This window comes from Apiospora kogelbergensis, assembly GCF_038363985.1.
Source record: "Apiospora kogelbergensis strain CBS 113332 chromosome Unknown utg000008l_segment0_segment0, whole genome shotgun sequence".
In the NCBI taxonomy this organism is placed as follows: domain Eukaryota; kingdom Fungi; phylum Ascomycota; class Sordariomycetes; order Amphisphaeriales; family Apiosporaceae; genus Apiospora; species Apiospora kogelbergensis.
This window is the reverse complement of record NW_027117425.1, coordinates 2,661,581-2,674,182: the sequence shown is the minus strand read 5'-3', so window position 1 is coordinate 2,674,182 and position 12,602 is coordinate 2,661,581. Positions and strand designations below refer to the sequence as shown.

The 12,602-nt window shown below is 54.6% G+C and overlaps 5 protein-coding genes across 5 annotated transcripts; 2 read left to right on the top strand and 3 right to left on the bottom strand.

The window, feature by feature from the left end:
- Positions 1-539: 539 nt before the first annotated feature.
- On the top strand, positions 540-3,339 carry PG998_012801 (Minor extracellular protease vpr; the record flags this gene model as incomplete). The annotated part of the gene is made up of 3 exons (XM_066879617.1): positions 540-683; positions 732-1,214; positions 1,276-3,339. 3 exons carry the CDS (start codon positions 540-542, stop codon positions 3,337-3,339), a joined length of 2,691 nt encoding a protein of 896 aa, XP_066726001.1.
- Positions 3,340-4,483: 1,144 nt separating this feature from the next.
- On the bottom strand, positions 4,484-5,541 carry PG998_012800 (geranyl geranyl pyrophosphate synthase; the record flags this gene model as incomplete). The annotated part of the gene is made up of 3 exons (XM_066879616.1): positions 4,484-4,883; positions 4,971-5,294; positions 5,372-5,541. 3 exons carry the CDS (start codon positions 5,539-5,541, stop codon positions 4,484-4,486), a joined length of 894 nt encoding a protein of 297 aa, XP_066726000.1.
- A 1,270-nt stretch (positions 5,542-6,811) lies between these two features.
- Positions 6,812-7,948, bottom strand: PG998_012799 (uncharacterized protein; the record flags this gene model as incomplete). The annotated part of the gene is made up of 3 exons (XM_066879615.1): positions 6,812-7,373; positions 7,445-7,736; positions 7,828-7,948. 3 exons carry the CDS (start codon positions 7,946-7,948, stop codon positions 6,812-6,814), a joined length of 975 nt encoding a protein of 324 aa, XP_066725999.1.
- Positions 7,949-9,587: 1,639 nt separating this feature from the next.
- On the top strand, positions 9,588-11,221 carry PG998_012798 (uncharacterized protein; the record flags this gene model as incomplete). The annotated part of the gene is made up of 4 exons (XM_066879614.1): positions 9,588-9,883; positions 9,959-10,230; positions 10,312-10,679; positions 10,733-11,221. 4 exons carry the CDS (start codon positions 9,588-9,590, stop codon positions 11,219-11,221), a joined length of 1,425 nt encoding a protein of 474 aa, XP_066725998.1.
- A 497-nt stretch (positions 11,222-11,718) lies between these two features.
- Positions 11,719-12,517, bottom strand: PG998_012797 (uncharacterized protein; the record flags this gene model as incomplete). Its single annotated transcript, XM_066879613.1, has 2 exons — positions 11,719-11,932; positions 12,000-12,517. 2 exons carry the CDS (start codon positions 12,515-12,517, stop codon positions 11,719-11,721), a joined length of 732 nt encoding a protein of 243 aa, XP_066725997.1.
- Between the last annotated feature and the right edge of the window lie 85 nt (positions 12,518-12,602).

The following is a 12,602-nucleotide window of genomic DNA, read 5'->3' as shown; positions in this document are numbered from 1 at the left end:
GGGTGGGATTGGAAGTGGGGGCTTGGCTATCAATAGCATCAACAGCTGCTGGCAATTACCTTTGCTGTCAATGTGCCGGCGCTGTAGGGGGGGTTAGACGAGGGGTTCCTGGGGGGGCTCCAGGGGGGCTCCAGGGGGGTTCTAGGCGCTAACCCACCCTGCTAGCCTTAACCCCCACTGAACCGGCTCGTATTCGAGGTTGTGCAACGGCCTACAGGCCCAATCGGGAAGACAGCTCGTCCTGCATAAGGCCGAACTAGAACAAGATGGACTCGCACCTCGTCTTTGACAATTTTTCCGTCCAAAAGCCATAGCATGTTGCATGTCGACAGACTCGATTATACGAGCCCGTTATACGAGCCCGTCAAGGAGGTGGGATTATGGAGGGAGCAACCAGTGTGCCAGGGCAGAGGTGCAATAGCGCACTTGGGCCTCGGCAGAAGTGCCGGCCAAGTTCTTCATCCTGTTAAGTAGGAGCCGCCTCTCTTCCCGGCTGTTGTCTTGACTTCATCCCGCACAAGCCTTCCACGATTTCCAAGATGCATTGCCTTGCCTTCAAGTCGGTCCTTGCCACTCTGGTGCTGGGCGTGGCCTGCGCGACCCCTCCGCCGGGGAACCCTGGGCCAACTGCCTCGGACAGCGCATCCGAGATCCCCAGGCAGTACATTGTCGAATATGTGAAGGTACGTACTCCAGTTTGAGTGAATGACATGAAACTGATACTTGAGCAGGGTGCTTCCGTCGCTCGAGATCTGAGCAACAAGGACCTGAAGGTCATCAAGTCCTACGACTCGGCCCTCTTCAGCGGCGCCGCAGTCGAGCTGGACAGCGAAGATGATGTCGCTTCCTACTCTTCCGCGCCGCACATTGCCAATATCTGGCCCAACCGAAAGGTGAAGCTGGAACAGCCTGTGGACCGCCAATCCTTCAGTGACGACGTCGAGGCCACCAAGTACAGCCCCCACCGTGCCACCGGTGTCGACAAACTCCACAAGGCTGGTGTACTTGGCCAGGGCGTCAAAGTCGGCGTCGTCGATACCGGCGTTTGGTATAAGCATCCTGCTTTGGGCGGCGGCTTCGGACCCGGCTTCAAGGTTGCGGGAGGCTATGATTTTGTCGGTAACGTCGACATCGATCATGACGCTAAGCAGCCCGATGATGACCCTATTAGTCTCCCCGACATTGGCCATGGGACTCACGTGGCTGGCATTGTGGTATGTATCCGACTTGTCCCCAAAACCCCATAGGGATGGTGCCTGACATTTGTTTTTCCAGGCGGCTGTGAGCGACAACTTTGTTGGTGTTGCCCCCAATGCCACTCTTTACGCATACAAGGTCACGGGTAACTCTGAGGGCTCTGACGATGCTACTCTCATCGACGCCTTTTTGAGGGCTGAGAAAGATGGCATGGATGTGATTACTGCCAGTTTCAGCAGCTCTGCCGGATGGGCTGATGCTGCGTGGGCTGTTGTTATATCACGTGTCATCGACGCCGGGGTCATCGTTACCGTCAGCGCTGGCAACACGGGCGAGAACGGTCCATTTATTGGTATAAGCTCTGGCTCTGCTCCAGGATCCCTAGCTGTCGCTTCGGTTCAGGCCGCAGTTGCCCCGGCTACTCCGTTCGAGTTGACCTACACCCTTGACGGCGAGTCCACCACGGTGCTTTCCGGCTACGTCGGAGATGACAAGTTCCCTGCCACTGTGAAGGACTTTCCGATCGTGGACATGATTACCGACGGTTGCGAGCCCTTCCCTGCTGACACGCCCAACCGGACCAATGTTATCGCTCTTGTGCTTCGTACCTCAGGCTGCCAGTATAGGCAGCGCCAGCAATACCTTGCCGACAAAGGTATCCAATACGCGCTTTTCGTCAACGACGAGCGCGCCATTGTCCCACCGGGAAATACCTACCCACCCTCCACGCTGGGCCTCATCACAGCCGAAGCCGGCGCGGCCATCCGCAAGGCGCTGCAGGCCGGCGCAAACATCACTGCCGACTTCTCATACACTGGCGGCGAGGTGGGCGTGCCCGACTCTACCGGCAACACGCCCAACATCTTCAGCGGCTGGTCGGCCACGTACGACCTGCAACTGAAGCCCGACGTCGCCGCGCCTGGTGGTAACATTTTCAGCACGTGGTCGGACAATTCCTATATGGTCCAGAGTGGCACGTCCATGGCTACACCCTATATCGCCGGCATCGCGGCGCTGTATGTTGGTGTCTTCGGTGGCCGCAAGACGCGCGGAGTGGAGGCCACCAAGGACTTCCACCGTCGCGTCATTGCAAGCGGCTCATCCCTTCCGTGGACGGACCAGACGGGGTCGAACCCAAAGTTCGTCGCGCCGCCGGTGCAGATGGGCAGCGGCATAGTCGACGCTATTCGGACGCTCTATGCGAACACCACACTGGATGAGACCCGCTTCAACTTGAACGACACGGCCAACTTCCAGCCGACGCATGATCTTTCCATCACGAACCACGGCACCGACGCGGTGACATACAGCTTCACCCTGGAGCCGGCCGCCGGGTTCGAGATCTTGGACCCCTACATCGCCATGTGGAATACGTGGGGTATCAAAAGCTTCAAAGATCTCGTCCCCATGGATATGGCTCCCGACGTGAGTCTTCCCGAGGACGTCCAGATTGCTGCCGGAGAGACACGGAAGGTCACCGTCACCTTCACCAACCCGGAAAACAAGGGCTGGAATGCCACCGTAATCCCCCTGTACAGCGGCAAGGTCAAGATCGCTGGTAGCAACGGAGAGCGCCTCTCGGTGCAGTACATGGGCGTGGCCTCGAGCCTGTATGAGAACAAGCGCGTCTTCCAGAAAGAGAACCCCAAGTCCATGTCGCCCGTAACCTACAAATTCATCGACGACGACGCCACGTACCACTTCGACCCCAAGGCCGAGTCATTCAACTGGCCCGAGCTGTACGCCACGCTCGACTGGGGCGTGCACGAGCTGCGCTGGGACCTCTTCGCCTCGGACTGGGACGAGGGCCGGTGGACGTACCCGCCGACGGCGGCGCAGGGGCTGGTCGGCCCCGTGGCGCGGTGGACGAGCGACCGGGTGGAAAAGGGCAGCGACGTCGCCCTGGCCGACCCCGCCGTCGTCAAGGCCAACACAATCGAGACGCCGGCCCGCTACCTGGCCCGCGACGGCCTCTTCTCGCGCGCGGAGCGGCGATACAGGTGGCTCGGCCACCTGGCCAACGGGACCATCGTGGGCCCGGGCAACTACACGATGCGCGTGGCGGCCTCCCGGCCCTTTGCGGATCTGAGCAAGCTCGAGGGCTGGGAGGTGTGGAGGCGTGAGATTACGGTTATCGCTTGAGCGGGAGGGTGGTAATGATGGAACCTGTAATACCAAACCGGCGACTCCATGTTGTAACCCATAAGCTAATAATGTTAATTGCATAATTATGATTCATTTTTCCATTCTGTGTTCATCCGTGGCAACGCCTCTGTGTATCTACTGGAGGAAGACCGTAGTATTCGCTGGCTTGCCCTAGCTATGATAGCGTATATCAAAGGCAGGCGACGTGGTCGACCACTAGATCAATATTGACATCGTCAAACCAAGAGTAAACATGTCAGTCTAAAAATGTCGTCAGCTAGGGCACTTACGAATGGAATATTCTGGCACTTGCAAGATTTTGTTGCCAAGAAACACTTGACGCCCTGTGGACGTGTCTCTTCCACGACCCAGCCTAGATCTGACAGGTGATAGTTTTCAGGCCATTGAGTATTATGGCTACTTGGTTGTGTGCGCTGATTTGAAGAGTCACATTTATAAGTTTTCGTTTCTCTATTGGGCTCATACCTTGACACTGGGCCGAAGAGCAAAAAGAAATAAGAAAAAAGAAAAAGAATCTGACAGGTGGTGTGAAATAATTTCCAATAAGAACCCCTTAATGTTTTTTTCTTCCGATTTGATGTTGAGCTGTCAACCCAATAGCAACATAAGAATGAGATATATTTTCATACGGACCACTCTCACCAACTTGCCAATGTAGCAGCGAGACCGAGGACCAACTTTTATCTTAGATCAGTCATTTAATCCGTCAGCAAAAACTTTCACGCAAGATAACAGCGTATGTTGGCTTTTGCCACTCCGCTCCTAAGTTCCTGATGTACTTAAGGCCGGCGTGCTGAGTAGAGAATGCTTTATTATTGAAAGAATTGAAGTTCCATCCAATGATTCGAGGCATGCTGGATTCCAAGCGCCCGTTTGCTCGTTTCCTACCTATGCTTGCTTCGTGACCGCATGTGTCCGATCGGTCGAGTTTCTACGTCATTTCTATAACGGCCTATACACTCAATATTCTACTCTGTAGAAGTTTCCGATGCAAATACAGACTGGGGATACTACGCAGCAGAGGGTAGAGAATAACCCGTACCATTATGGTTAAGTAATCGCTCTTATAATTTCCAAAGTATATGTAAGTACATCGGCCTGTGACTATAACAAAGCTAGCCTATATCGACAAACCACCGGCCCCGAGCCCCACCATGGCCATGATCCCGTCGGCCACCTTGGCGTCCTCGGGACTCATGTCCTTGACGCAGGCCCGCGCCTCGGCGACGAGCTCCTCGATCTTGCGGCGGCAGTGCTCGAAGGAGCCCGTGGACTCGATGTACGAGATGGCGTAGCGCTTGACGTCCTCGTCCTCGGTGCGCTGCTTGAGGATGCTCGTCAGGGTGATGCTGGCTGGGTCGGCGCGGATGCTGTGGATGATGGGGAACGAGAACTTGCCCTCGGTCAGGTCCTCGCCGAAGCCCTTGTTCTTGGTGTACAGGTCGCTCTGCAGGTTCAGGTAGTCGTCCCGGATCTGGAACAGGATGCCCAGGACGTTGACGAAGGGGACAAAGTCACAACTGTCTTTCGTATTAACGACCGGCTAGCAAGAAGGGGGGCCGTATATGTGATTGGAAGGACACACGGAAGAAGAAGAAACAACTTACTCTTTCTTGCTGGCCAGCTGCATCAGACGGACTGCCAATCGGAAGAGGCCACCGGTCTTGTTGGCGACCATCTCGAAATACTCAGCCTCGGTCGGGCACAGGGACGAGTCTCGCCAGTAAATATCCATGCCCTGACCTTGATGCAGACGCAGCAGTTCTTCGGTGAACACCTCGTAAGCGGTGGTACACTCTAGTTTGTTCAGCTCCTGCTGGGCCAGAAAGTACGCATAGTTGGCCGTGTTGATTGTCTGGGCCACGCCGAAAATGCTATGTGCTACAGGCAGCCCGCGGCGCAATCTGGAATTGTCTTGGATATCGTCAATGCTATAGAATCACGTGAGTATTTTGCCTTTTCCTGGTTCGTGGCTGGGGGCAACACTATGCTTGGCCGCCAGACTTACAGGAGAGACGCAGTGTGCAACAGCTTGATGACCTCCTTGATGATCTCGAGCTTCTCTTCCGGGATCTGGAGCCACTGGTTGAAGGCATTCATCATCTTACCCCTCACATCCTTCCCCGGGATGGTGAGGAGATAGTCGATGGGCGCCCGAAGAATCTGGACAGCTTGCATGTCAGTTTCACGGCATCATACATCTCGATAGACCAGCGATACACAGGAGGGATGTACCTTCTCATTTGCGCCAAGCGGTTCTGATGCTCCATTTGCGGCGCCGGGCTTGATTCCGGAGGCCGGCAGCTGCTGTAGCTGAGCTGGTAATGTGTTGTTGGTCATGATGCCTGTAGTAAACGATAGATTTGAATCTCCACCCAGTGAGTCGTTGTAGGTTCTGTCATACGGAGGTGCTCGGTTTTTTTTTTCTTTCAAGGCTCCCAACGTGCTGATTCGTGTGATATGCCACTATAAGACTGTTGGATATCCCCGGCCACGACCGCTTGGCTTGGCTCTCCCGATGCCTTCCGAAGTGCCTGCCGCCCCTGGGTCTCCCATTCCCCGAAACCGTTACCCCACGTGGCTCTCGCCCGCCAAGACAGCACACCAGAGTACTTTCGGCGAGATCAAGGGAGTTCGTTCCAGGGAGCCGAAATAGAGTTCATGATAGTGGATGTGCGATGACTGCAACTGCTGTTCGTCGGATGATCCTTGCTTGGCGATACAAGACCCACGACGGTGACATGCCCCCGGTTTTCCTTGACTCGCACGACAGGGTATCCCAAACGAGGATTGACAGTTGGGAAAATACCTTGTCTAGCGCCACATGACTCGTTCAGGCGCCCGTCAGGGGAATTCATGATTCAAGTCGACATGGATAAAGATAGAGAACAAATGGGGGCCGGCTTGAAGCCTTGATTAGGTCATGAGCGTGTACCTCGTAAGACTACTGAATTAGTTGTTCTTGTGATTGAGAAGGAGTAACCAAAGATTACCTTTCCCTAAAGTCGATATTGGGATTAGACGATTGTAGACAATGAAGCAATTCAATGTAATGTACGTTAGGTAAATATGTTCCTATTTCTTTTGAATGAAACGATATGCTATGAAACTTGTAAATGGCACGCCGATAACATGGCGATCATAAACATATAAATGTTTAAGTAAATATATTCTATACTACTTCAATTTTGTTAACTAGTACTAAGAGCCGGGACATATGAACGCAAAAGCTCCTCAACAACTATTTTAGTCTCGAGCGTTAAGCTATGCGTACCAATATATGCGTGTTATGTTTGTTTTTGTCAACAGCCTCGTCTGAAAGAACCAACATGTCTACTCAGTATACCTTAGGAATCCACGGGAAGTACTAATTGGACTTCCATGACATCGTTTCCCTGGACATGGAGATCTATTTAACTTCATTTACGCACTTTCTCTAAGCACAAACTTAGGAGTAATAGCGGATGAGCAACTCGATAGCACAGACGACGGTAGTCCAGGCACCCAGGAGAAAGTTGTCGACGTGAAGACTTCCACCGCTCGCGGGGTTCTTAGCGTCGAAGCGGGTGATCTGACGCAACAAGCTGAGAGCCCAGACGCCGGCCCAGCCGATCCAGAGCCAGGTGGAGTGGAACTGGTGCAGGTACATGGGGACGCAGATGGCGACGGGGATGAGCAGCAGCCAGAGCAGCAGGTGGACGTGCTTGCCCAGGACGTTGTAGAAGGAGTTGACGCCCATCTTGCGGTCGTCGACGACGTCCTGGTAGCTGTAGGCCGTGTTGAGGAAGATGGTCCAGAAGAAGACCATGTTGAGCAGCGGCATGCACGCCGTGACGGACTCGGCAAACGTCTCCTGGCCGTGGAAGATGGCGGTGCGGCCGGGCACGGCCGGCCAGGCGATGGTGAAGCCCAGGATGTACTGGGGGTAGAAGTAGAACTTGCTGCAGATGGGACGCTTGCCGAAGGGGTAGAAGAAAGATCCAATAACTACGGGCAGCATATGGTGGTTCCTAAGGGAGGGGGTTACACATGTCAGTTTCGGTATCATAGAGTCAAGAAGCCTTTGCGAGTGAGTGCTTACACATCTTTGCCATCCAACATGAAATGAAGGAGCCACCAGGAAACCCCCATCTGGAAGAACATCCACACCATAGCCTGTGTCGTAGTGACTCGGCCGGAGGCCAGAGGCCGGTCCTTGGTGCGAGCGACATTGGCATCGATATCGCGGTCGATCCAGTCGTTCCACACCATGCCCGCGCCACAGAAAGAATAGCAGGCCGACAAGCAAAGCGCCGTCTGGCGGAATACCCAGGTGAGGGTCACATCAGAATTTTGGCCGACTAGAGTCGATCCAGCCAACAGACAGGAGAAAGCTGTGTTTGAATCAATGCGTTAGTTGCCATGAAGTATGGTAACATCGATCGAGGCTACAGTATAGAATGGGAGGAAACTAGGAAGACTTACCGCCAGCGAATATTGTGAAGATAGGATTGTACTTAGTAAAGCGGGAGAGTACCAGGAGATCATAGGCCAGGCTATTGCCCTGGCTGCTCTTGAGAGGCCGTGCTTTCGCTACGGACGCCATCGCTTCTGTCTCTGAGTGTCTGCGTGTCGGGGGTCTGCGTGAAAAGGAGAGACTGCGAGATGTCATGAGATGGAAGGTATCTCTCTCTCACTTTCTTTTTCGTTGAATTCGTACGGGAAGAGGCTGGTAGAGTGCCTCTGATCTTGTCCAGCAATCGGGGCTCGAGTGTTCAATCTTTTCCCGAGCGAGCTGCAATTTAACCATGACACGATACCTCTTCGGAGTCTTGCATCCGGCGTTGGGTCGGAGAGTGTGAAAAGACACCATTGGGTTCCAGTTCACTCCACCATTGCTGTGCCTGGCCTGGCCTGGCCTTCATCTTGAAAAAAACGTGCCATTTCGATGCCGTATCCGGCTCTATCGTCTGGATCGTCCACAGTTCCTCTGTCTACTTGAGGTACTTGGCATATGCATTACCGGATCTAGATGCACCACTCCTGTGTGTTGGATGCGACTATTTCCATTCTCGGACTGCTCGACCCAAATTCGAGTCATGAATAGAAGCTGTAGCGTTTCCAAGTGGCTGGGTAAGATGCTATGCGTAATGCAGCTGGTTGATAGCGGCTATCCATCATCCCAAGGGTTCAAGCAAGCTGTTGCAACTTGAAACGAACGACGTCGCTTAGCTTTGCCGCCTGCGAATTCACATAACTGCCACGTGGGGGTCATACGACTATAGACATGGCCCCCCTGATGCGGGCCTCCCCCTGCTAGTGCAATAGTCGGCTGTCGCCCGATTGCCGTCCTTGACAGGGCTTAGACAAAAATCTTAACCCACCGCCTCAAAACTCAGGGTTGTCGCAATTGGTCGGCGAGTTTTCTATAGGCCAGCCTATGACTGTCTGTCTGAGGGTGCAGGGACGCGAGTCACGCACAACCACCACGCTGACATAACCTGGTTGGAATGCAGTCTGGTTGGGGTTGAGTGTCCAACAACGCCCCTCGGTGTAATACATAATCTCCATTTCCCAGTCTTCACCCCAGAATAATCCGTCAATAACCTGATTCCAGTCAAGTGGAATCGTCGTGTGGGGTGCAGAGGAAACGCACAGTATCCGTAGCACTTTTAATGGTTTCGATTCGATTTCCACCGGAGGCCGCCGATCTTGGATTTTTATTTAGCCGAATCTGAACCGAATGAAGTGTAGTCATGATCACCGATAGATCCTGTGATATGAAGATCGGTAGATATCGTTGGCTGCGTAGTGCGGCCAGCCACCAATTGGGCTGGACATCGATGGCGACCGGAGGAAAACGGGCAAGGCATGAGGCAAGGGCTGAAATTTAGGCAGAATAGCGAGGAGTAGGCCTGTCACTGGACCCTGACAGCTGTCGTAACAATGGAGGTCAACTCGAGGTGATGTTATGGAGTCCCTTACTAGGGAAGATGTGATGTTTGACTACGCCTGTTGCGGCGTTTATGGGACACTGCCGCACGCTGCCCCTCGACGGCTTGGGGCTCGTTTACAGGCCTACCTTGGAGCATACTGTGAGGCAAACAGCAAACAAGCGGTGTTTTAGCTAATGTCCGTCCCGTGAGAGATCTACCTGTTGACTGCGTTTATCAGCATCACGACTTCTTGATTTCGATGCCCAACCATATTGCCACTGATACTGCATATCATTAAAGACCATCGCTATGTCGCAACCAGCATTCAAGATCATCATCGTGGGGTGTTCCGTCACGGGACTCACCCTGGCGCATTGCCTGGAAAAGCTGGGTGTCGAGTACACCATCCTAGAGAAGCGCTCGGCAGTCGTACTCCAGGAGGGTGCGTCCGTCGCCGTGATGCCCAATGGGGGTCGCATTCTAGACCAGCTCGGCCTCTACGACGCCTTCGAGAAGGCCACGGTGCCGCTCGATCTCACAGACGCCTACCTGCCTGACCAGGACTTCCGGTTCACCAGCGATTACCCCCGGAGAGTGCTAGCAAAGTACGCCAAGCCCCAGACCCCCCTTGGCGTTGCGGGATGATATGGAAAACTGACTAACGACCTGAAAAACAAAAGCTTTGGTTACCCCATTGCCTTTATGGAAAGGAAAGGACTCCTCGAGATTCTTCATCATGGTATCGCAGACAAGTCCAAGATCCACCTCAACAAGGCTGTCACCCAGATCGAGCAGAGTGATGGCGGCGCCAAGGTGCACACCGAAGACGGGCAGTTGTACGAAGGCGACATCGTCGTCGGCGCCGACGGAATCCACAGCAAGACCATCCGAGAGATGTGGCGGATGATGGGCGAGCCCGTGGTGAACGGCATTGCGCAAAGCGAAAGCAAGAGTACGTCCAACCAAACCGTCCTGTGTGCCAACCCACGTAGCGGAATGAATGACTGAACAACCCCGTGCCTTTTGGCTGCAGACATGTCGGTAGGCTTCTCCTGCGTCTTCGGCATCTCCCACGACGTGCCCGAGCTCCGGCCGGGCGAGCAGATCCTGCGCATGGCCAACGGCTCGACCCTCTTCGTCATGGGCAGCGCGGGCGTCGTCTTCTGGTTCATCGTCACCCAGCTGGACCGGCGCTACGAGTACCACGACGCGCCGCGCTACACGGTCGAGGAGGCCGCCGCGTTCTGCGAGTCCCGGCGGGACGTGGAGGTCAAAGAGGGGGTGACCTTCGAGTGCTTGTGGCGCAAGCAGCACGTCTTCAACATGCTGCCCCTGCAGGAGAGTCTGTTCCAGACCTGGTCGCACGGCCGCGTCGTCTGCATGGGCGACAGCATCCACAAGGTAAGTCGCTTGGAGCCTCATTACGTAATCGCCATGCTGACTCATTTCACAAGATGACGATCAATCTTGGCCAGGGCGCCAACTGTGCCATGGAAGACGTGACCGTGTTCTGCAACATGCTGCACCGCCTCCTCGAGGAGAAGAGGGAGAAGAAGCCATCCTACAGCGAGATCGACGCCCTGTTGCGGAGGTTCAACAAGGAGCACCTGCCGCGGGCCTCCACCATCGTCGAGACGTCGCGCCTGACGACCAGGGTGCACGCGCAAGTCGGCCCCAGCCAGCGCATCATGTCCCGGTACGTCGTGCCGTATCTCGGCAAGCTCCTCCAGGGGAAGCCGCTGGGGCTGATCGCCAACGGCCCGACGTTGGACTTCCTGCCGCTGAAGCGCACATCGTTTCCCGGATGGGAGCGGTACCGTGCCAAGAAGGGCGGTGCTGGGCTCTGGGTCGTGGCATTCTTATCGTTGTCGTTACTGGCTGCGGCGGCCACGACCTACGGGTGGGCAGAAGCTCGGATCTGGGCTGATTGGAATCTACTATAGTTAGGTAGACCTAAGCAGCGAAACGCAACGCTCTAGTTTTCAAAATGAATATAATACCGTAACTGTATATATAATTGGTATTTGACTGCCCATCTCCGTACGATTTAAGTCACGTGTATGACCTGATCCCTAGTCTGATTTTCCCAAAACGGCTTCAACACATTGCATGAGGTCTTTACTGAATGTGACTTGGCCCATAAGTCCAATAATGGGTTGGTTTGGTTCACTATATGCGCAGCAAGATTTGGCCAGAAATCACCCTGATTTATGCATTGCTTTTTTTCAGTTATAGCATCTATTGTTTCTTAGTATGATGTTTCGCGCAACTTCACATATAGCGATCCTGGTCATTGGCTGCAAGCCTTTTCCACTTTTCTTGCGTCTATTATCCATAAAGCTAACCCTCACTTATATTTGGCCTTGAAATGAACAACCCCAGTCGATCTTCATCACTTCTAAGATCCTAATAGAGCTGGAGATTCACACACCGGCTTGGTTCACTGGGTCTTAGGCTTCGTATCCGAGGATTGTTCCCGTTCGTGGCGGCGAACATACCAAAGTACAAAGCCGTAGGAGCCGTCGAGGAACAGGAACATACCAAGGAACCATACGTAAAGAGGAGACCCAATGTACTGGTGGTCGGCTCTCCAGTACTTGTAGCGAAGCATATTGGGCAGAATCAGAGCAAAGGACCCCATGAAGCGAGCAAGCCTGGAGACGATACGGAGGGGTTATTACTCACAACTCGACAAGAGGGTCAGAGTCGGGGGAAACGTACCATAACTTGTAGGAAGCACCGCGAGAGTGGCCGCGACAGAGCAGCTGGCACGTGCCCCCGGCGCTCAGCAAGATCTGGCAGGCGAAGCCGCTCACGGCCTGGGCGAGGGTGGGCCCGTACTGCTCGGCGAAGGCGACGTGGGCCGAGACCCAGCAGGCGATGCAGACGACGAAGAGGAGCGGCAGGTTGCGCTGGACGAGGGGCGCGTGGCGCCACTCGCGGGCGCCGTAGCGGACGGCCGTGTACATGACGCCGCAGTTGAGCAGGAAGGCGAGGGTGTGGATGTTGCGCTCCATGGGCACCTTGTAGGGGTACACGAAGAAGTAGGTGAACTCCCACGCGAAGTTGCAGCAGAGCGGCATCAGCGCCATGCTGTACGTCTGCTCCCGGATCGACTTGGCGATCATGCCCACGTAGTTGGACAGCCAGCCCACCGCCATCACCAGCTTGCACACGTCCGTCACCCAGACCACCTCGAGGTACTCCGGAGGGGCGCGGGACAAGTCGTGGACGTCCATGGTTGCGGTCGGGGGAGGGGTATCGTGTGTGTGTGTGCGTCTGAGTGAGAGAGTGTGTGTGAGTGCGTGCACAGTCTTCGAATCT